The sequence below is a fragment of the Rhinoderma darwinii genome, chromosome 6, assembly GCF_050947455.1.
Source record: "Rhinoderma darwinii isolate aRhiDar2 chromosome 6, aRhiDar2.hap1, whole genome shotgun sequence".
NCBI lineage: Eukaryota > Metazoa > Chordata > Amphibia > Anura > Rhinodermatidae > Rhinoderma > Rhinoderma darwinii.
The window spans coordinates 13,186,960-13,213,400 of NC_134692.1; the positions used below are offsets into that span (position 1 = coordinate 13,186,960).

A 26,441-nucleotide genomic window follows, 5' to 3' on the forward strand; every position below is an offset into this window, starting at 1 on the left:
CTGCCCCCTATATACAAGAATATAACTACTATAATACTGCACCTATATACAAGAATATAACTACTATAATACTGCCCCCTATGTACAAGAATATAACTACTATAATACTGCTCCTATATACAGGAATATAACTACTATAATACTGCCCCCTATATATATAAGAATATAACTACTATAATACTGCCCCCTATATACAAGAATATAACTACTATAATACTGCCCCTATATACAAGAATATAACTACTATAATACTGCCCCTATATACAAGAATATAACTACTATAATACTACCCCTATATACAAGAATATAACTACTATAATACTGCTCCTATATACAAGAATATAACTACGATAATACTGCTCCTATATACAAGAATATAACTACTATAATACTGCCCCCTATATACAAGAATATAACTACTATAATACTGCCCCTTATATACAAGAATATAACTACTATAATACTGCCCCTATATACAAGAATATAACTACTATAATACTGTCTCCTATATACAAAAATATAACTACTATAATACTGCCCCCTATATACAAGAATATAACTACTATAATACTGCCCCTATAGACAAGAATATAACTACTATAATACTGCCCCTATATACAAGCATATAACTACTATAATACTGCCCCCTATATACAAGAATATAACTACTATAATACTGCCCCCTATATACAAGAATATAAGTACTATAATACTGCCCCTATATACAAGAATATAACTACTATAATACTGCCCCTATATACAAGCATATAACTACTATAATACTGCCCCTATATACAAGAATATAACTACTATAATACTGCTCCTATATACAAGAATATAACTACTATAATACTGCTCCTATATACAAGAATATAACTATTATAATACTGCCCCTATGTACAAGAATATAACTACTATAATACTGCTCCTATGTACAAGAATATAACTACTATAATACTGCCCCTATGTACAAGAATATAACTACTATAATACTGCTCCTATGTACAAGAATATAACTACTATAATACTGCTCCTATATACAGGAATATAACTACTATAATACTGCCCCCTATATACAAGAATATAACTACTATAATACTGCCCCCTATATACAAGAATATAACTACTATAATACTGCACCTATATACAAGAATATAACTACTATAATACTGCCCCCTATGTACAAGAATATAACTACTATAATACTGCTCCTATATACAGGAATATAACTACTATAATACTGCCCCCTATATACAAGAATATAACTACTATAATACTGCCCCTATATACAAGAATATAACTACTATAATACTGCCCCTATATACAAGAATATAACTACTATAATACTACCCCTATATACAAGAATATAACTACTATAATACTGCTCCCATATACAAGAATATAACTACTATAATACTGCCCCTATATACAAGAATATAACTACTATAATACTGCCCCTATGTACAAGAACATAACTACTATAATACTGCCCCCTATATACAAGAATATAACTACTATAATAATGCCCCTATATACAAGAATATAACTACTATAATACTGCTCCTATATACAAGAATATAACTACTATAATACTGCTCCTATATACAAGAATATAACTACTATAATACTGCCCCTATATACAAGAATATAACTACTATAATACTGCCCCCTATATACAAGAATATAACTACTATAATACTGCCCCTATATACAAGAATATAACTACTATAATACTGTCTCCTATATACAAGAATATAACTACTATAATACTGCCCCCTATATACAAGAATATAACTACTATAATACTGCCCCCTATATACAAGAATATAACTACTATAATACTGCACCTATATACAAGAATATAACTACTATAATACTGCCCCCTATATACAAGAATATAACTACTATAATACTGCCCCCTATATACAAGAATATAACTACTATAATACTGCCCCTATATACAAGAATATAACTACTATAATACTGTCTCCTATATACAAGAATATAACTACTATAATACTGCCCCCTATATACAAGAATATAACTACTATAATACTGCCCCCTATATACAAGAATATAACTACTATAATACTGCACCTATATACAAGAATATAACTACTATAATACTGCCCCCTATGTACAAGAATATAACTACTATAATACTGCCCCTATGTACAAGAACATAACTACTATAATACTGCCCCCTATATACAAGAATATAACTACTATAATAATGCCCCTATATACAAGAATATAACTACTATAATACTGCTCCTATATACAAGAATATAACTACTATAATACTGCTCCTATATACAAGAATATAACTACTATAATACTGCCCCTATATACAAGAATATAACTACTATAATACTGCCTCCTATATACAAGAATATAACTACTATAATACTGCCCCTATATACAAGAATATAACTACTATAATACTGTCTCCTATATACAAGAATATAACTACTATAATACTGCCCCCTATATACAAGAATATAACTACTATAATACTGCCCCCTATATACAAGAATATAACTACTATAATACTGCACCTATATACAAGAATATAACTACTATAATACTGCCCCCTTTATACAAGAATATAACTACTATAATACTGCCCCCTATATACAAGAATATAACTACTATAATACTGCACCTATATACAAGAATATAACTACTATAATACTGCCCCCTATGTACAAGAATATAACTACTATAATACTGCTCCTATATACAGGAATATAACTACTATAATACTGCCCCCTATATATATAAGAATATAACTACTATAATACTGCCCCCTATATACAAGAATATAACTACTATAATACTGCCCCTATATACAAGAATATAACTACTATAATACTGCCCCTATATACAAGAATATAACTACTATAATACTACCCCTATATACAAGAATATAACTACTATAATACTGCTCCTATATACAAGAATATAACTACTATAATACTGCTCCTATATACAAGAATATAACTACTATAATACTGCCCCCTATATACAAGAATATAACTACTATAATACTGCCCCCTATATACAAGAATATAACTACTATAATACTGCCCCTATATACAAGAATATAACTACTATAATACTGTCTCGTATATACAAAAATATAACTACTATAATACTGCCCCCTATATACAAGAATATAACTACTATAATACTGCCCCTATAGACAAGAATATAACTACTATAATACTGCCCCTATATACAAGCATATAACTACTATAATAATGCCCCCTATATACAAGAATATAACTACTATAATACTGTCTCCTATATACAAGAATATAACTACTATAATACTGCCCCCTATATACAAGAATATAAGTACTATAATACTGCCCCTATATACAAGAATATAACTACTATAATACGGCCCCTATATACAAGCATATAACTACTATAATACTGCCCCTATATACAAGAATATAACTACTATAATACTGCTCCTATGTACAAGAATATAACTACTATAATACTGCTCCTATGTACAAGAATATAACTACTATAATACTACCCCCTATATACAAGAATATAACTACTATAATACTGCCCCTATATACAAGAATATAACTACTATAATACTGCTCCTATGTACAAGAATATAACTACTATAATACTGCTCCTATATACAAGAATATAACTACTATAATACTGCCCCCCATACAAAAATATAACTACTATAATACTGCTCCTATATACAAGAATATAACTACTATAATACTGCTCCTATATACAAGAATATAGCTACTATAATACTGCCCCTATATACAAGAAAATAACTACTATAAGGCGGGATTCACACGAACGGGTCGCGCCCGAGCCCGAGTGCCGGCCGGTAAAATCGGCCATTCTGCCCGGCCGGTTTGCATAAAGTTTTGCATCCTTGCCGGGCCGGGCAGATCTGGACAGTGACATCAGCGGCAACTCCTGAAGGGGTATCCCCATGTGTTCGGGGATTCCGCTTCAGGAGTTTCCCCTGATGTCACTGCCCAGATATGGACAGAGACATCAAGCACTCTGTCCAGGAGCGGAATCCCCGAAAACACGGGGATTCCGCTCCTTCAAGGAGCTAAAGTGCGGCTAGCACATAGCAGAGCAGGGAGATACCTCCCTTGCTCTGCTATAGTGGCGTCGCTGCAGTAGTAGCAGCCGCAGCAGCAGCAGCTGCTGCTACTAGCGGCGCCATCGAAGGTGTCGCTGGGCCAGGAAAACAAGCAGGGGACGGGAGCCAGCGCAGCGCTCCCTTCCACCTGCTGTACACCCCGGCCCTGCCACACAGTGTACAGCGATGCCATTCGTCAGAATGGCATCAACTCCTCCTCCTCACATGCACTCTGCGCTGTGAGGAGGAGGAGATAGAGCGCAAGCACCGGAAAACCCGGCCATCACTCGGGACACATCCCGGTGATGGCCGTGTATTACCCGGCCCCATAGACTTCTATGGGAGCCGGGCGGCCGGGTACCCGGGCGAAGATAGAGCATGCCCTATTTTTTGACGGCCGGTTTTCCCGGCCGTCAAAAAATCGGTCGTGTGAATAGCCCCATTAGGGGTCTATTATTCCTAATGCAGCCGGGTGCCGGCCGATTTATGAACGGCCGGCACCCGGCCGGGAAACCCTGCCGTGTGAATGAGGCCTAATACTGCTCCTATATACAAGAATATAACTACTATAATACTGCCCTATATACAAGAATATAACTACTATAATACTGCCCCCTATATACAAGAATATAACTACTATAATACTGCCCCCTATGTACAAGAATATAACTACTATAATACTGCTCCTATATACAAGAATATAACTACTATAATACTGCCCCCTATATACAAGAATATAACCACTATAATTCTGCCCCTATACACAAGAATATAACTACTATAATACTGCCCCCTATATACAAGAATATATCTACTATAATACTGCCCCCTATATACAAGAATATAACTACTATAATACTGCCTCTATATACAAGAATATAACTACTATAATACTGCCCCTATATACAAGAATATAACTACTATAATACTGCCTTCTATATACAAGAATATAACTACTATAATACTGCGCCCTATATACAAGAATATAACTACTATAATACTGCCCCCTATATACAAAAATATAACTACAATAATACTGCCCCCTATGGACAAGAATATAACTACTATAATAAACAATAATAATGCCCTTATAGACATAAAACTCCCTTTAAAGAGCACCTTTCACCTCTCCATAGATGTGCAGCATGTAATGGGGAGGGCTGAACAAACCCTGGGGCACTTTAAATTTTTTTCCTACCCTCCGTTATTTAGATATCGGTGCCGTTATATATGGCGCCCGATATACCCCCTGAACAGTCAACGGGGCGTGTTACTATGGCTGTGACACTGTCCAATCAGATATGGGCAGTGCCACAGCAAGAGCGAGCAGAGAAAGTGCACGCTCTCTCTCTTCAGCTTTGAATATCAGTCTTTTCAACCGAACTGGCAAGGGGGCGTGTCTCTGCTACAGACAGTGACACGCCCCCTTGCCAGTTCGGCAGACAAAGTACAAGACTGATCTCTCACAAGAGATGAGAGCGCGCTCCTCTCTCCAGCTCTTACACTGTCTGTAGCAGAGACACGCCCCCTTGCCAGTACATTCCCCATTGATTGTTCAGCGGATATATCGGGCGCCAAATATAACGGCACCGATATCTAAATAACGGAGGGAGGTAGAAAAAAAATGTTAAGTGCCCCAGGGTTTGTGCAGCCCTCCCCCCCCCCCCGACCCCTTAACACGCTGCACATGTATCGGCATGTGAAAGGTTCTCTTTAAGGCCGTTAGATTCTCAGGTAATTTTCAACAATGATGATCATTCATACTGATGAGTATTTTTCCTGAATGCAGCCTTTGCAGGTTCTTTTTGCGGGAGAAGCTACGCACCCCAACTTTTACACGACTACACATGGTGCCTATATGACCGGAGTACGGGAGGCAGAAAGGCTCATAAAACTGTACGAGTGCAAAGCGAACCCTCGCCTCTAGTACTTCCACCAGTATCTCGTTTGCAATATAACCAATTTCCGCACCGATGTGTCTGTAGCTATATATGGAAAAGTTGGGGACGTATGGGCACCACTATGTATGAAAGAAATCTATATGGGGTGCTGCAGTAACATGCAAAAAGTGTGTAGCTATATGTGTCGCCAGTGACCTCAGACCTCTGATTCTCCACAGTAATACATTATCAGATGTTCCTGTTAATAACACCTTTCCTAAATCAGTGGTCTCCATTCGTCAACAATTGACAGCAAGCCCGCAGCCCTGGCAGCTGCAGGCTGACAGTGCATGCTGGGAGTTGTTGTTGTTTTGCAATAGCTGGAGAGACACAGGTTGGAGCCAGTTGTCTAAATGGTGCCTTACAATAACCAAGTCTTTAAAGTAGTGACTATATATATGATCCCAATTCAGGTGATTGGGAACCGTATATAATATGAAGAGCGCCACCTAGAGGAGGAAGCAGAATTTTGAAAATTACACAGCAACCCGTACCAGGGCCGGCAGTGCTCTGTTCAAAAGGAGCAGATCATGGTCTATTGAAGTATATAGCAGACTTACTAAAAAAAAAGGGCAAGTTCTGCTTGATTTTAGATTATAACCAAACCAAGGAGGTCACATAGATTAACATGAATCCAGGTTATTCATCTACAATTGCACTAATTCTCATTGAATGAATATCCGTCATTCTTATGACTAAAATACATTAACGTCACATAATTTTAATTACAATGTACATTTTTTGTGTGAAAATGATTAAATAATGAGTTTGTGTTGTATATGTGTGCTGCAATTTTTATATTATAAATTTAGTCTTGATATATCCCTGTTTTTATTTAAAAAAATGTTTTATGTATGTGCCAACTAAGTTTACAATGTAATAGTAGGAGAGAAATGTGACCTGAAAAAACTGTGGGTCCCATCAGAAATGCGTAGGTATGAATAATAAGTGTTCTGACCAATAGTGCAGATTTCCAACTGCTATAACACTTCTCCCTGTAGACCACAATATAACTACTATAATACTGCCCCCTATGTACAAGAATATAACTACTATAATACTGCCCCCTATGTACAAGAATATAACTACTATAATACTGCCCCCTATGTACAAGAATATAACTACTATAATACTGCCCCCTATATACAAGAATATAACTACTATAATACTGTCCCTATATACAAGAATATAACTACTATAATACTGACCACTATATACAAGAATATAACTACTATAATACTGCCCCCTATGTACAAGAATATAACTACTATAATACTGCCCATATATACAGGAATATAACTACTATAATACTGCCCCCTATGTACAAGAATATAACTACTATAACACTGCCCCTATATACAAGAATATAACTACTATAATACTGCTCCTTATATACAAGAATATAACTACTATAATACGTCTCCTATGTACAAGAATATAACTACTATAATATTGCCCCTATATACAAGAATATAACTACTATAATACTGCCCTCTATATACAAGAATATAACTACTATAATACTGCCCCTATATACAAGAATATAACTACTATAATACTGCCCCCCTATATACAAGAATATAACTACTATAATACTGCTGCTATATACAGGAATATAACTACTATAATACTGCTGCTATATACAGGAATATAACTACTATAATACTGCTCCTATATACAAGAATATAACTACTATAATACTGCCCCCTATATACAAGAATATAACTACTGTAAGGGCGGGTTCACACATGGCGGATTTTCACTTAAATTCCGCTGCGGACACTCCGCAGCGTTAATCCGCAGCGGAGCCGTTTCTCCATTGACTTTCACTTTAATTTCGCAGTGTTCGTTTACACGATGCGTACAATTCCGCTGCGGAGCATAGGCTGCGGAGCGGAATGTGGTGTCCGCAGCATGCTCTGTCTGTTGCGGAGCAGTGGCGGACTGGTTGCGGACTCATGGCGGAATTTCTCCATTGACTTCAATGGAGATTCTAAGTTCCGCAATGAAGTCCGCAGCTGTCATGCACATGTTATGTGTGGTGCGGAGCGTATTGGTTTTTTAACATGACATTTCTTCATTCTGGCTGGACCTATGTATTTCTAGGTCTACAGCCAGACTGAGGAAGTCAATGGGGCTCCCGTAATGACGGGAGCGTTGCTAGGAGACGTCAGTAAATAGTCACTGTCCAGGGTGCTGAAAGAGTTAAGCGATCGGCAGTAACTGTTTCTGCACCCGGGACAGTGACTACCGATCCCAATATACATGTATCTGTAAAAAAACATATAAGTTCATACTTACCGAGAACTCCCTGTTTCTGTCTCCAGTCCGGCCTCCCAGGATGACGTTTCAGTGGAAGTGACGGCTGCAGCCAATCACAGGCCAAGCACAGGCTGCAGCGGTCACATGGACTGGCGCGTCATCCAGGGAGGTCGGGCTGGATGCCGAAGGAGGGACGCGTCATCAAGACAACGGGCGGTAAGTATGAATTTCTTTTACTTTCACTAGGGAAAGTGCTGTCCCTTCTCTCTATCCTGCACTGATAGGGAGAAGGGAAGCACTTTTCCTGCAGTCCGCAGCGGCCAGTCCGCATCAATTTTCTGCACATTTTGTGCAGATCCGCAGCCGTAATCCGCAACCCGGATTAGGTGCGGCATTGATGCGGACAGTTGCGGAGGAATTCCGCCATGTGTGGTCATGCCCTAATACTGCTCCCTATATACAAGAATATAACTACTATAATACTGCCCCTATATACAAGAATATAACTACTATAATACTGTCCCTATATACAAGAATATAACTACTATAATACTGCTCCTATATACAAGAATATAACTACTATAATACTGCCCCCTATATACAAGAATATAACTACTATAATACTGCCCCTATATACAAGAATATAACTACTATAATACTGCTCCCTATATACAAGAATATAACTACTATAATACTGCCCCCTATATACAAGAATATAACTACTATAATACTGCCCCCTATATACAAGAATATAACTACTATAATACTGCTCCCTATATACAAGAATATATCTACTATAATACTGCCCTCTATGTACAAGGATATACCTACTATAATACTGCCCCCTATGTACAAGAATATAACTACTATAATACTGCTCCTTATATACAAGAATATAACTACTATAATACGTCTCCTATGTACAAGAATATAACTACTATAATATTGCCCCTATATACAAGAATATAACTACTATAATACTGCCCTCTATATACAAGAATATAACTACTATAATACTGCCCCTATATACAAGAATATAACTACTATAATACTGCCCCCCTATATACAAGAATATAACTACTATAATACTGCTGCTATATACAGGAATATAACTACTATAATACTGCTGCTATATACAGGAATATAACTACTATAATACTGCTCCTATATACAAGAATATAACTACTATAATACTGCCCCCTATATACAAGAATATAACTACTGTAATACTGCTCCCTATATACAAGAATATAACTACTATAATACTGCCCCTATATACAAGAATATAACTACTATAATACTGTCCCTATATACAAGAATATAACTACTATAATACTGCTCCTATATACAAGAATATAACTACTATAATACTGCCCCCTATATACAAGAATATAACTACTATAATACTGCCCCTATATACAAGAATATAACTACTATAATACTGCTCCCTATATACAAGAATATAACTACTATAATACTGCCCCCTATATACAAGAATATAACTACTATAATACTGCCCCCTATATACAAGAATATAACTACTATAATACTGCTCCCTATATACAAGAATATATCTACTATAATACTGCCCTCTATGTACAAGGATATACCTACTATAATACTGCCCCCTATGTACAAGAATATAACTACTATAATACTGCTCCTATATACAAGAATATAACTACTATAATACTGCTCCTATATACAAGAATATAACTACTATAATACTGCCCTCTATGTACAAGGATATACCTAGTATAATACTGACATCTGTTGACAAGAATATGGATTTGAACAAATAGGGAAATGATCTTGCCTCACTGGAATTTCTCTTTTAGACATAATTAAAGACCTGTGAGTATACAGGAGGTGATTATCAGTTTATTTTGCACAAAAATACATTCGCTATATATTGGGAGAATGGGAGATTTTGTAATTCAAAGTATATTTAAGAACTGCTGACATATAACTTATGATCATTCAAATGAATACTTTGTATCACTGCGTGCTGGTGCCAAGACTGAGAGATCAATCTTTTTATTGCTTACAATCAAAGTAAATCATGATGTGATAATTGTATGTGAGGGATCATGTTCAAGAGATTGATAGATTTTCTAATGATAATCCATAACCACATTATATAGCTTTACATCTATATACATACAACAAGGCTGGTTTTATGCAGATTTTGGCTACGATTCGACTGTGAATGTGAATATCAGGCAATGCTTTGCATTCAATGTAAAACCCAACAGGAGGAGCTACAGAGTAATGGAAGGGGAAGAGAGAGCAGGGGCTATGCATCTCTCTCTGAAGCCAGGGTGACTCTGTGACAACATATTGACACTGTAGCTGTTAAAAATGGCTGCTGCAACTTAGCTATGTCCTGGACCAGTAGGAGCAAGAGGTCAGTAGCAAAACTGTCTGACACAAAATTACCACACATGGTGATAAAACAATGGCAGCTCACAGTTTATCTGGGTGTTTGTTTTTAATCTGGTTTTATAAACTGGACGTCCGTTGAAGAAAATTTGTTGAGTGATCCCAAATATAGTGATAATGCATTTCAATGGGGACATGTATACCGCCATCTAAAAATAAGTTACTTTTTTTTTTACAGGATCCCCCTGACGTACGCTTTAAACTTTTGATTCCCCATTGTCACGGGACTCGTTCCCTTTCTTGGCAATAAATATACGGCTCCTGCTATACTATGGACTATGTGTGCATGAAACTAGCCTAATACTCGGACCCTCTGTGGTTTGACTTTGGGTCAGTAGAACCGCAGGGGTTTCCGGCTCTTGCCAAATATGGGCACTAAATTGTGTCCGTATTACACTGAGAAAGGGGATGAATGGCCTCTGGATGTGAAGGGTTAACCTAGTTTTTTTTTAAGGTTTTCAGTATTAAAGATGAGCAGAGGGGTTGGTGAAGCAAAACTCTTTGTTTGCTGATCTTTCACGCACGGCTGCACTCGCAAACCGCGCAAGCATAAGTGTCAGGATTGTCCATTATGATAGGCAAGAAATGGGCATCTAAACCATCAATTATGTGTTATGTAATATCTCCGTCGGGATTTCATCCTTTGTTTAAAAGCAGGAAGCCTTAAAGGGCCCTACAGATACAGAACACTGGGCCTTAAAGCTGTGTTGCCCATGACAACCAATGAGAGTTCAGCTTTCATTGTTACAGTGCACTTTACAAAATGAAAGCTCATCTGTGATTGGTTGCTATTAGCAACAAGGCCATGTTTACTCTCAAACCATGTTTATTCATGGAGGCATTTTAGCGTCTATATTGCGGTATCAAGTCCAGGCCTGATTGCGGGTCTAATGCCCCCAACTAATGGCATCCCAGGGAACTAGGATGCTGTTGGTTCAGGTCTGTAGACACGTGGCCAAGACTGGATTTGTAGATGTAATACGGTTGAAAAATGTGCCAATATTACACTCATGTCCTCTTACATAGCTCGATGTGGGCTGTGTAAAGAGCGCCAATCGATGAGACAGCTCGTTGATCGGCGCTCGTTTGCTCCTTTCACAAGGAGTTATTGATGGGGGCGAGCGCTCGTTACTACGCTCGCTCGTCCGTATACATTTCTATCATGCCGTCAGTACATCTCTCTGTTTACACATGGAGAAGTGCTGGCGACATCGATAATACTTTAGGCAGCTAAAACTATACAATCAGCCGATTTACACTCGATTGCCCAATAATTGACCTGTGTAAAAGGGCCTTTACTGTTAAATCCCTTTAATCCAGAACCTGAGTAATAAAGAAGAATCGACAATTGTCACCTATCCACCGAATAGATGATAATTGTCTGCCACCAATTACGAGAACGGAGGTCCCGAACCTCCCGTTCTTCCTCACTGGACACCCTGCAGTGAGAAGGAGGCTGAATGGGGTGGAGGTCAAGCATGGGACTGCTGCTCCGTTTGATGTCTATGGGACCGACGGAAACATATGAGTTCTGTACTCGGCTGTTTCCAGCATTCTTGTGGACTTCGATTGGTGCGGCAGTGCCCATGCTCGGCCTCAGTGGGGGTCCCAGTGGTAGGGTCCCCAGAAATTAGACAATTATCACCTATCCTGTGGATTGTGGTACATCCCTTTTCAATATTCTGGATTAACAGAGGGTCATACAAAACCATATAAATTGTACTTGTACGGCCAGAGCTTGTCTAATAATGGCCACCATAGTCATCAGCTGATCACTGCAGGTCTGGCTCCTGGAACCACTAGTGATCAGCTGTTATCTCTGGGGTTCGGCTCGCTATACATTACCATACATCTCGATTGAATGGTCGTTCATGTAGTAGATGGGATGGGATCGGATCTAGAGGGAAATCCACACTTACGTAGCAGCTATCCAGTATGACATAGAGGGGGCCCTCTATAAAGTGGTTGTCTTTATGAGAAAACTCCTTTTTACACCAGAGAAGATGCAAGGACTGAAATTTACAGAGGACATTTTTATTCTCTGGGAAAGTCCTTAAATAACCGCATATAAGGATAACGCTCCCGTGTGAATGGGCTCCGAAGGTGGAAACTCACAGCTGCTCATGAAGATAAGGCGACAGTGATTAGTGAAACGTTAATGAAGTAACACAGTCGTGATAACATCTCTGCTTGCTTCCACATCCGAGAACACCCCCCCCCCTCCTATATTTTCTTTTTTCTCAAACCTTACAGCCCAAATGCCTCAAAACTTTAAAGGGTAAGAACCCTATTTATAAAGTGATCACATGACTGAATTCGCACTTCCCACTTTTCTGTCTAACTCCATGTGAACAATGGTCTCAAATAGGATGCGGAATTTCACCACCTTTTACGACTTTTCGCCCTATCGGGTCATATGTTCACAACAAAAGGGCAACTTTTGGAAAGTTTCTTTCATGTCTAGTTTCAGCACCTTGGTGGGATAACACACACATTCCAGTTTTTTTTTGCCACTTTTTGAATGTAAGAGCCCCAGAGTAACGTGGGTGTACCTACCAGGGTAGCAGATGCTATGGGGCCCAACAACTAAGGGGGCCCATGGATGATGAAGTGGGGAATCCTAACATTGTTGCACCCCTGCTGTGTGCATTATCTTTCTGCTCCAGCGTCATCCTTTGCATTATCCTGCACTGTGATGTCATTATGTGCATTATACCTGTCATGGTGACATCATTCTGTGCCGTGATATCGCAATGATGTCACATTTGTGTGTGTTATTTCTCTGCTACTGCGTTATAACTGTGCACATTATACCTGTGCCGTGACATCACTGTTTTTATAATGCGCTGTGACATCACTATGCGAAATACCTGTATGATGTGACATAACTGTGCGCTTTAATCCCTGTATTGTGACATCATTTTGTGCATTATCTTTGTGCATCAGCAAATGACACATGACATAGAGTGAAGCTCAAAATTATCATACACTTTTCATGTTGTGAATGCGATGTTGACGGTAGCCATGGATGAGTGGGTCCCCTTTTTAACCCTTTTTAAGTTTTACTATGTGGCTTTATGGTTACTTGTTACACCCCGCCACAGGGGAGAAGTAGTAAAGTGTCCTACAGTATTATGTAAAACACCATACTGCAGATTACAATACCCTAGATGAGGGTCCCACAGGTGGGGTCCGCATCTATTGGACATTTATGCCATATCCTGTGGATATGCCATAAATGTCCGAGATGGGAATACTCCTTTAATCATCGTATACAGAAAAGTTCTGCAACTTTCTAATGTATTTTCTGTTTCAATCCCTAATTGATCTCTTCTCGCTATTAGTTAATTGAGAACATTTTTGTTTACACCCAGAGGCTATAAACCTGTTTAGAATATTTCTCACAGCTGAGGGTTTCCAGTCCACACAATCCTGTGAAAGGTAAATATTACGTGCACTGATACATTGTAACAAACTCTCCAAATGTTTCACCTGGCAGCTGTCCTTTAGGCTAGAATATCTGTATGATGATGATGTTTTTAAGTGTAAGGCTTCGTTCACATCTGCGTCGTTGTTCCGTTCATGGGTTCCGTTGGAGGTTTCTGTCAGCATCATTCTGTCAAACCATGGGTTTCCATTTGCATCACCATTGATTTCAATGGTGACGGATCCGGTGCAAATAGATTCCGTTTATCACCGTTGTGTAAGGGCTACGGCGTTTTGACGGAATCAATACCATAGTCAACTGCGCTATTCATTCTGTCAAAAACAACGGAACCCTTACACAACCGTGATAAACGGAAACCTTTAGCAACGTTTCCGTCACCATTGAGCTCAATGGTGATGCAAACGGAAGCTAAGGTTTCCGTTGAGGGGTTAACCCGACTAAAACCTCAGACGGAGCCCCTCAACAGAAGGGCAACGCTGATGTGAACCGGTCCTAACTGATTCCTTTTAAGACCAGGCAAAACTGATAACCTTTGATATGTTTGATATAAGTCTGAGGGAACGGTGCATGACACCGCTTTGGTGTTGCTTGAATCTTTGTGTCATGCTCCGCCCCCTCAGCCCCTGCACTAGACATAACACAGTAGATACGTTTTGCCTGGAGTGGGCCTTTAATATTCATGTGTAAGAACAAATGAATATCCAGAGACCTGAGGGGTGGGGGACACCAATCTCTTCTGCATGTTTACTGATGGTCTGATTAGGAGGCCCCTCTTTCATGTAATGGGTTATCCTAATGGAATGTAAGGCTTATCGGCATATTATTAGGAAGGTGGTAACACCAGTGTTTACATTGCTGTGTTTGAATAGAGACAATAGATTCATTGTAAACTGATCAGTGGATTTTTTTAAGTCTATCAACCTGTGATATCCAGAAAGTGTGACCAGCAGCAGTCACAGATTCTGCAGACATGGAGACGATCCCTCCACCATAACATTTCGTGGGTGAGGAGGAGGATGCGGCGTGGCACAGGGGAGATCAGCCTGTGGCACTGCTGAGGTGTTATCAATGCCGCATGGCATGGAGGCGATCAGCCTGTGGCACTGCTGAGGTGTTATCAATGCGACGTGGCATGGAGGCGATCAGCCTGTGGCACTGCTGAGGTGTTATCAATGCCGCATGGCGGCGATCAGCCTGTGGCACTGCTGAGGTGTTATCAATGTGGCGTGGCATGGAGACGATCAGCCTGTGGCACTGATGAGGTGTTATCAATGCGGCGTGGCATGGAGGTGATCAGTCTGTGGCACTGCTGAGGTGTCATCAATGTGGCGTGGCATGGAGGTGATCAGCCTGTGGCACTGCTGAGGTGTTATCAATGCCACGTGGCATGGAGGCGATCAGCCTGTGGCACTGCTGAGGTATTATCAATGCGGCGTGGCATGGAGGTGATCAGCCTGTGGCACTGCTGAGGTGTTATCAATGCCGCACGGCATGGGGGCGATCAGCCTGTGGCACTGCGGAGGTGTTATCAATGCGACGTGGCATGGAGGCGATCAGCCTGTGGCACTGCTGAGGTGTTATCAATGCCACATGGCATGGAGGCGATCAGCCTGTGGCACTGCTGAGGTGTTATCAATGTGGCGTGGCATGGAGGTGATCAGCCTGTGGCACTGCTGAGGTGTTATGGAAGCCCACGTTGCTTTGATAGCGGCCTTCAGCTCGTCTGCATTGTTGGGTCTGGTGTCTCTCATCTTCCTCTTGACATTACCCTATAGATTCTCTATGGGGTTTAGGTCGGGCGAGTTTGCTGGCCAATGAAGCACAGTGATACTGTGGTTATTACACCAGGTATTGGTACTGTTGGCAGTGTGGGCAGGTGCCAAGTCCTGCTGGAAAATGAAATCATCGTCTCCATAAAGTGTCCGCAGAGGGAAGCATGAAGTACTGGGGAATGTCCTGCTAGACGATGCGCTGACTCTGGACTTGATATAACACAGTGACCAACACCAGCAGATGACACGGCCCCCAAACCATCACTGACTGCGGAAACTTCACACTGGACCGCAAGACACTTGGACTGACACCTCTCCACTTTTCCTCCAGACTCCGGGACCGAGATTTCCCAATGAAATGCAAAATTGACTTTCATCTGAAAACAGGACTTTGGACACTGAGCATTAGTGCTGCTCCACTGTGTTATATCAGGTCCAGAGTCAGCGCATCGTCTAGCAGGACATTCCCCAGCACTTCATGCTTCCCTCTGCTGACAGCTTTATGGAGACGATGATTTCATTTTCCAGCAGGACTTGGCACCTGCCCACCCTGCCAACAGTACCAATACCTGGTGTAATAACCACAGTATCACTGCGCTTGATTGGCCATCAAACTCGCCCGACCTAAACCCCATAGAGAATCTCTATGGTATTGTCAAGAGGAAGATGAGAGACCCCAGACCCAACAATGCAGACGAGCTGAAGGACGCTATCAAAGCAACCTGGGCTTCCATAACACCTCAGCAGTGCCACAGGCTGATCGGCCCCATGCCACGCCGCCGCATTGATAACACCTCAGCAGTACCACAGGCTGATCACCCCCATGCCACGCCGCCGCATTGATAACACCTCAGCAGTACCACAGGCTGATCGCCTCCATGCCACGCCGCCGCATTGATAACACTACAGCAGTACCACAGGCTGATCACCCCCATGCCACGCCGCATTGATAACCCCTCAGCAGTGCCACAGGCTGATCGCCCCATGCCACGCCACATTGATAACACCTCAGCAGTGCCACAGGCTGATCGCCTCCATGCCACAACGCATTGATGCAGTAATTCATGCAGAGTTGGTTCCCCCCGATCAAGTATTGAGGGCAGATACTGGACGGACTTCTCAGGAGGCCAACATTAGGGTATTAAAAATCATTTTGAAATTGGGCTTATATAATATTCAGATTTTCTGAGACACATAATTTTGGGTTTTCATTAACTGTTCCCATAATCATCAACAGTAAAAGCAAAAAATGCTGGAAATAGATCCCTCTGTGTGTAATGAATCTATAGAATATACGAGAGACACTTTTTAAATTGAAATTACTGAAATAAATTAACTTTTTGATGATATTATAATTCATTGAGAGGGGCTAGTATGTATATATATATGGCACACCACATTGTCCTGGTGTCACAATCTGCATGCCCATAAGCACCGGCTGCTACGCCATGAGCAATAGTTTGGATCTGGTATAAAAATAGTGTCAGAATGTAAATGTCTGGCGGTGGATCTGATAATTATACAGATGCATTTATCCAATTAGGAGCCAGCACTTGCCGCCCCTCGGCCCATGTTATAAATACACTTGTGGGTGGGCTGCGATTGCTGGAATTCAGTGTTTTCTATAAGCTTGGCCTGCTGTATGTTAGTGGAGGCTAAAGAAGAGGTCACAGGATCCTGCCCCTCACAGCTGCTGCAGCTCCTCTTCCATTACAAATAAGGTGTCATACAGAGCATTCAGCCAACCCAGCTCCTGATGAGGAGCAGCAGCTCCAAGTCAGTGCTTTCTACAGATGGGAGTCTCTGGTTTGGCTATTAACCCGAGTCATGATTCGAGGCTCTATAAAGGGTCGGACATTGATTTACAAGGTAGTCGCCTATAGGTGGCACTAGAGAGACCATTTTCTTCTCAGCTATTTTGGATACAGAGCTGGGACACATGAGCCACGGCGTGCTAGGAAATGGTACAGTCGGAGTGTTTTCTTCCCAGTGATGACTCCCCTCCTCCTGTCAGCGGTTGGTTTGCCCCGCCTGCTGCTTCTAGTCTAGGAGCTGTCCAGCAGCATCAGGAGGGGAGGAGGGTGGAAGCTGCATGGAGATAATAGACTAACAGGAAAACAAAGGGGGCAAAGCAGAGGAGACAGTGCTGGGGTAAGAGAGGGGTGACAGGCACCTGGGAGGAGGGTTACCAGGTGGTAGGACAGGGCATGGGCTGCCCGCTAGGCTATGCAGGGGCAAGAGAGGGCATGGCCTGCTAGCCAGCTGGTTAAGCAAAGGGTATAGTAATGCATGGGTATGAGAGTGCATAAAAGGCTAGCATGCCCAGGGCATCTAAGGGAGCATGAGCTGTTAGCTAGGGTACCCATGGCATGGCGTGCTAGCTAGAATCCAAAGGGCTCAAAGAGCAGGCTGCTGGCAAGGGGCAAGAAGAGCATAGCGGGATACACAGGGGAAATAGTGGGCATGTGCATGACTGCTAGCTGGAGAGGGCATGAGCTGCTAGGATACCCAGAGCTAAGACTGGGCATGAGCTGCTAGCTGTGATACCCAGGGGTAAAAAGGGGCATGGACTGTTGGGGGATGGCAGAAGCATAAACATTTAGCTGGAATACCGTGGAGTGAGAAAGGGCATAAGTTGGTAGGATACCCAGTGGTAAGAGTAGGCATGGGCTACTAGCTGGGATACCCAGGGGTAAGCAGGGGCATGAGCTGTTAGCCAGGTGATATACCGAGGAATTGACTGGAGCTTTAACAGTTCGCCAGATGGAATGCCCAGGAGTGAGAGAGGGCAAAATCTAACAGAATAACCAGAGGTAAGAGAGGCCATGAGCTAAGGGAGGGCATCAGCTGCCAGGATACCAAGAGGTAAGAGAGGGCATCATCTGCCAGGATACCAAGAGGTAAAAGAGGGCATCAGCTGCCAGGATACCAAGAGGTAAGAGAGAGCATGATCTAACAGAAAAACCAGAGGTAAGAGAGGGCATGAGCTAAGAGGGGGCATCAGCTGCCAGGATACCAAGAGTTAAGAGAGGGCAGCAACTGCCAGGATACCAAGAGGTAAGAGAGGGCAGCAACTGCCAGAATACCAATAGGTAAGAGAGGGCATGAGCTAAGAGAGGGCATCAGCTGCCAGGATACCAAGAGGTAAAAGAGGGCATAGACTTAAAAGACTAAAGAAAGTGCAAAAAGGGAAGGCAGGAGATGTGAGAGGCAGAGACAGCAGACACAGGGAGGGAAGGGTGGGGGGAAAGGGAGGGGAGAAGGGGGGAGGTCTCTGTTCACAAAGCCCCTCCAACCGCAGAGGGAGAAGGAAGGAGAGAATAGAGATGGGGACAAAGAGAGGAAGAGAGTGATGGAAGAAGAGAGCAGCAGTCACATCCACACCACTACAATGAGAAGGAGACAGACACAATGTGTCAGAGACTGCAGGGAGACCTGTGACAGCCATTGACAGCGCATCCCATCCTGCCAGACTTCAGAGACCCCCTGGCTGCACATCAGAGACAGCATCACATTCAATAGGATGAAAAGAGACTGCACAGAGACAGTCAAGATCAAGAAAGAGACAGCAAGAGACTGCTGCGCGGATCTAGTGACAGCTCCCACCATGGTAAGGCTCTCAGGACGCCTCCCACGGATGTGACTCACCCCACCCTACCATTCCCACCTGCCCCCTGGTATTTCTAATCTAATCATTGCAGCCCACCTCATTGGCAGTGCCCATTCCAGGATGTGCCAGCTGGGCCTGGGAGGCAAAAGGTTAAAATCCCCTCCTGTGTAGTGAGCTGAATCCATGTCTGTGCATTGGGGATCATTGACAGCAGCAGAGGATGAGGGTGAGGTCTGTTGTGTTGTGTTGTGTTGTGTGTTGTGGTCCTCAGAATGGGAAGAAGCAGCAGAGGCCTCAGTGTTTCTCTGTCTGATCCACATCTTACATTGCAACATTGTATCAACACTTGGCTACAATAAGATCCACAGGGGAGAAACTGTAAACAGTGATAATGCATGTATACAGGTGTAGTCAGGAATATACCCTGACATGAGCTGAGATCTTATTACAGCATGATGTGTCCACAGAGTATACATGTAGCATTAATAGTATATATTTATATATACTATTATATAGTATAATAGTATATACACACCATATAATTTATCCATGGAGTGTATGATACAGTTCTGTATACAAGTAGAATCACTAGATTATATACCATATAATATATACACAGTGTCTGATACATGTAGCATCAGTTGAATATATACCATATAATGTATCCACAGAGTGATACATTGTTGTATACATGTTAAATTACTAGAATATACCATTTAATGTATCCACAGAATGTCTAATACATTGTTGTATCCATGTAGCATCAGTGGAATATATCATATAATATATCCATAGAGTGTATGATATAGTGCTTTATATTTATGTAGCATTTGTAGAATATATATCATATAATATATCCAGAGTGTCTGATGTAGTACTGTATAGTTTAGCAACAGTAGAATATATACCATATAATATATCCACAGAGTGTCTCATACAGTGCTATATACATGTGGGGGTCACTAGTGTGTGTGTATATATATATATATATATATATATATATATATATATATATATATATATATATATATATCATATATTGTATCCACAGTGTCTAATACAGTTCTGTATACATGTAGAATCACTAGAATATATATTATAAAATATATCCACAGTGTCTGATACAGTGCTCTATACATGTAACATCACTAGAATATATACCATATAATATATCCACAGAGTGTCTAATATAGTGTTGTATATTAGTAAAATCCCTAGATTATGTACCATATAATGTGTCTACAGAGTGTCTGATACAGTTCTGTATAGCATCACTAGCATATATACACCGTATTATATGTCCAGAGTGTCTAAAATAGTGCTGTATACATGTAGCATCACTAGTATATATAAGATATAATATATCCACAGTGTCTGATACAGTGCAATATACATAGAAAACACTGAGAACAAAGGAGTCATAGACTATTAGGATAAATTTGCCAATGGCATAGAAAAATAAACTTTATTAGGACAGTACAGATTACATACAATTTAAAATTAGACTACAAAATCCAAGACCTGTAAACCTCCCAAGTGGCAAAAACGAACATAGAGGAAATACCTCTTATAAATGCAGCTCCGGGAAGAAGGAGATCGTTAAATCAAACAAGCAAGGGCTCAAACAAACATATTGTCAGTTCAATGTAATTGAATATCAAATAAAGGCAAGACGCCAGAATGTGAAATATAAGTGAAATTGGGTCATATATTCATCCAGACTCATAGTAGCATTGTAGGTAAATGATTAAATGCTGGACTCAAAAAATGACGACAAATTGTTTACATAAGCCCACATCAAGCAAGATGTATCTTCCCAGCAAGTAAAGCCACAAGAGGAAAGGTAAGTAGAAAAGGTATCAGGTAAAAACCTATAGTGCTACTAACCCATATGGTTCCTGTGGTTCAGTGACTTCCCGAGTACGGAGGGACCCCGACGCGCGTTTCGCGTAGATGGCTTTTTTAGAGGGGTATACTATCTTCGATCAAGTCCTTCTACCTTAAATATATTGTTTAATCCAGTCAGCTGGTACGGGTTGGCCAATGAAATCAGATCAATGCGGCCGTGCTTGTCAGACCGAAAAATCGCGAGACTCGCACACCTGCCAGCCGAGTCCCCACTACGCATGCGCGGCTCCGGAAACCGCGCACGCGCAGAGAGGCACAAACGGCAGACAGGGTCAGAGCCAGCGATGACGTGTATGACAGGCAGGGCCGGTATACAACATCATAGGATGAAGACAAAGTAAGTTTAAAAACCGAATTCTAATGCTACAAAGTTATATACTGCAGTAAATAATTTAGTGCAGATATAAAAGCACATATCGATCCATGAAGGTTCTCACTAGAGATAGTCATAATAAGATCAGTGTGAAAGTCGATATAATAAGACGGGATCGCAAAAAATGTATAAGATGGCAAGTGAGCACCCAGAGTGCTGTGATGAGTTAATAAATACAGTAATGAAAAAGAAGAAAGTTCATCAGTAAAAACAAACCAGTAAGAGATGAAAATTATAAACATAAATGAGTTAAGTGCACAGAATACAATCCATGTTATAATAACATATTTATATTATATTATCAGCATACTGATGCTGAATTTAACCAATAGTGAGAAAACCCGAATTAAGAGAGTCCCACTCGTTAAAGCGGAACACATTATGTGTTTGTTCCACCCATATCCCAGGCTGTCAACAAAAAAACATAAAAGAATAACAGATATATAAATATTTACAGAGAATTATAAAATACAGTGAATTATCCCACGACGTGTAGAGATGATTTCAGGCAGATCCAAATAGTGAGAATCAACATCTCACAAGCAGTAGAACAGATGTTTCAAAAGTATATCGATCATGGATCAATGTAAGTATATACAGGTCAGAAAATGGCCAAAGTAGAAGACTAGAAGGAGAAAATATAAAAATTAATAGACATACAGTTTAAAAACACAAACAAATAAAAAATGGTAGAGGGATTACAAAAATGGCGCAAAACTAAGTGTCTCATTCAAACCAACAGGGGCCATAGTTCCAAGCGTAATAATCCACTTGCACTCCCTCTGAGCTAGCAAATTCTTGGCATCCCCACCTCTAATACCACATATCACCCTATCTATACCCCAAGCTTTGAAAGATCTGCAGTATACATGTAGCATCACCAGTATATATAAGATATAATATATCCACAGAGTGTCTGATACAGTGCAGTATACATGTAGCATCACTAGTATATATAAGATATAATATATCCACAGTGTCTGATACAGTGCAGTATACATGTAGCATCACTAGTATATATAAGATATGATATATCCACAGAGTGTCTGATACAGTGCAGTATACATGTAGCATCACCAGTATATATAAGATATAATATATCCACAATGTCTGATACAGTGCAGTATACATGTAGCATCACTAGTATATATAAGATATAATATATCCACAGAGTGTCTGATACAGTGCAGTATACATGTAGCATCACCAGTATATATAAGATATAATATATCCACAGTGTCTGATACAGTGAAGTATACATGTAGCATCACTAGTATATATAAGATATAATATATCCACAGTGTCTGATACAGTGCAGTATACATGTAGCATCACCAGTATATATAAGATATAATATAGCCACAGTGTCTGATACAGTGCAGTATACATGTAGCATCACCAGTATATATAAGATATAATATAGCCACAGTGTCTGATACAGTGCAGTATACATGTAGCATCACCAGTATATATAAGATATAATATAGCCACAGTGTCTGATACAGTGCAGTATACATGTAGCATCACCAGTATATATAAGATATAATATAGCCACAGTGTCTGATACAGTGCAGTATACATGTAGCATCACCAGTATATATAAGATATAATATAGCCACAGTGTCTGATACAGTGCAGTATACACACTACCACCTATGAGAAAGGGGCTTGTACTAGCTCCAAAAAGGAAAACAGGTGCTGTCTAAATAATGAATTCCTCCTGCTAAATGACAGCAACACCCACAAAATAATTAGAAATGTAATGAAAACGTTATTGTTACATATAGATAAAAATACATGAAAATGTAAGCATACCCACAATGAGGGATTAACCCCAAGGTCTAAAGTCAATCAGATGGAGTACATATAAAAAATGGAAAGTGCAAATGCTGCAATCATGTAAGCCACATAAGTATATACTAGGACTGGGTATAAAGTGCACAATGCATACAAAAAGCCAATCATATACTAGATACAGGAGAAGTGGAACATACAGACCAAGGGGTAACACCCCGACACGTGCTTCGCCCTGCTTCTTCTGGGCTATAGACCTTGGGGTTAATCCTTCATCGTGGGTATGTTTACATTTTCATGTGTTTTTATTTATTTATATGTAACAATAAAGTTTCATTGAATTTATAATTAATCTGTGAGTGTTGTTGTCATTTAGTAGGAGCGCTGTATACATTTAGAATGACTAAAGTATAATATAATATAATATATGTCCACAGAGTGTCTGTTACAGTGCTGTATACATGTAGCATTACTAGTATATATACACACACACCATATAATATATCCATAGAGTGTCTGATACAGTCCTGTATACATGTAGCATTACTAGAATATATACACCATAAAATATATTCATAGAGTGTCTGATACAGTGCTGTATACATGTAGCATTACTAGAATATATACACACACCATATAATATATCCATAGAGTGTCTGATACAGTCCTGTATACATGTAGCATTACTAGAATATATACACCATATAATATATTCATATTGTGTCTGATACAGTGCTGTATACATGTAGCATCACTAGTATATAGAGACCATATAATATATCCAGAGTGTCTGATACAGTGCTGTATACATGTAAAATTACTAGATTATGTACCATATAATGTGTCTACAGACTGTCTGATACAGTACTGTATATATGATATGTATATGTGTTCTCGATGTTTGACTGTAGGATTCTCTGATCACGTGACCTCTTGTCTGCTGACTATCAGTAGGGTTAAATATATATTATGGTTTTGCATGGGCTGATTATTGACTGCGTTGTGTATGTAAAGTCTGAGGTTTTCGCAGGATGTTTGTATATATTGTGACGATTCTTGGTATGAGTGTGTACAATATGTGCTTGGTAATAGAATTTGTATACATTGTTAATATCTATCTATCTATCTATCTATCTATCTATCTATCTATCTATCTATCTATCTATCTATCTATCTATCTATCTATCTATCTATCTATCTATCTCTCAAATTATATATATATATATATATATATATATATATATATATACATACATACTATATAGTCCATATTGTTGCAATATGATAGATTACTTCCCACAGACAAGGTGATGGACAAGGAGCGACACAATGTATGATGAGCTTGGGGTCATTCAGTGGGTGATTAGCCTGGGGTTACATAATGGATGTGGGGCTCAGAAGTCTCCAGCAGAGTATTGTGTTAATAAGCAGGGATACACTCAGGTCTTCTTACTGCATGATCCATATACAGATGCCACCCTATATACTGGTGTTTTATGTGCAGTGTTGGCATCAGGGAGAGCTCTGCGCTGTGTCAGTTCAGTTCACAGCTGTGTCCCACACAAGAGGCTTTCTGGCCATCACATCAGATGAGGCTTTAAAGTGTAATCCTTATGACGTAGGAGGAAAGATATAAGGATAGTCTGGGGGTATGTACAGAGGAAATAGCAACAATCAATGCCAGGCATGGGAATGGGCATGTTTAGTTATGGGATCCAGCATTAAATCAGTTATACCCAGCTATAACAATGGGTTGAAACATTTGGGGCTATTGAGGCATGAGGCCAGAAATGTTGCTAGAAGGTTGACTTGCGGTGGGGCATCTGGTGCCAAGGAGGGGGGGGGGGGGGTGGCAACAGGCTACTCTGCTCTAGCCAGGGTATTTAGAGACAGTGCTAGAGCTAAAAACTGAATCTTTGACCTTGATGAAGGAAACCCTACCTACAACTCTGCATGAGGCCCTCAATTACGTACAGATGTAGAAGTGATAGGAAAAGGGGAAAGGAGGAAAAGGAGCGTGGAGGGTTAAAGTCGCCTTCAATTAAGGTCTATTGATACCGACTGGAACAAGAGCAGAAAGATTGTGTTGTGCAATGTCCCCTATTATTATTGCCACGTTGTAAAGTATTGATTGTTACAATGTGTCATTACGACTTTTATCTAATTCACCAAGGTGGAAATTTTGTTTTTGGTTTAATCACTTTGGTGAGAAATAGAAGAGGTAGTGCTGCAAGGATGATTAGTATATGTAAAATTCCTTGCATACGCACCCCGCAAGAGGTTATATTCAGATTATGTGAGCAACTGCGTATTGCTTGATTGCGTTTATGGTGTTATTCCAATTGGTTAGTTGGTTATACTGTTGTGCAATACGTTTTATGTACAACGCTATTGCTTTAATCCCAGTTGGATATACACCTTATTCAGCAATATGAGCACTATCGTTATGAACTGCCAATTCCTAGTATATACTGTATTACATTCAGGCGGCCGTGCACATAGGTAGACAGGCTCTGTTTGATTTGTAAGTATTACTAGATAAATTCAATTATGAGATTTGCTGGTTTTTTGCGTCAGCAAATACTCAGAATGTAAGCTATCAGAGCCACGGCAGCTCGGTGGCCTATGATGATATTACCACCACGTTCATTCGTTCCCCTTTTGTACGGAGCGAGCTCGCAGTTCAACAACCTGTAGTGCTGTAGGATGTAAGCTGTCAGAGCTACGGCAGCTCAGGAGCCTGTGATGGTATTA

General features: G+C 40.2%; 2 protein-coding genes across 3 annotated transcripts in view; both read left to right on the plus strand.

The window, feature by feature from the left end:
* LOC142656185 (peroxisomal N(1)-acetyl-spermine/spermidine oxidase-like) overlaps nucleotides 1-6,804 on the plus strand; it is a 29,272-nt gene extending 22,468 nt beyond the window's left edge. Inside the window, exon 5 of the mRNA XM_075831078.1 lies at nucleotides 5,928-6,804. Coding sequence (XP_075687193.1) covers nucleotides 5,928-6,065 — 138 coding nt within the window. The 3' untranslated portion in view covers nucleotides 6,066-6,804. The remainder of the gene's footprint in view (nucleotides 1-5,927) is intronic.
* A 12,466-nt stretch (nucleotides 6,805-19,270) lies between these two features.
* Nucleotides 19,271-26,441, plus strand: part of TMEM198 (transmembrane protein 198) — a 28,174-nt gene continuing 21,003 nt past the window's right edge. The window contains exon 1 of one of the 2 annotated variants that reach the window (XM_075829180.1): nucleotides 19,271-19,612. The gene's annotated coding sequence lies outside the window, so the exon portion shown is untranslated. The other variant, XM_075829181.1, reaches the window with a different exon arrangement.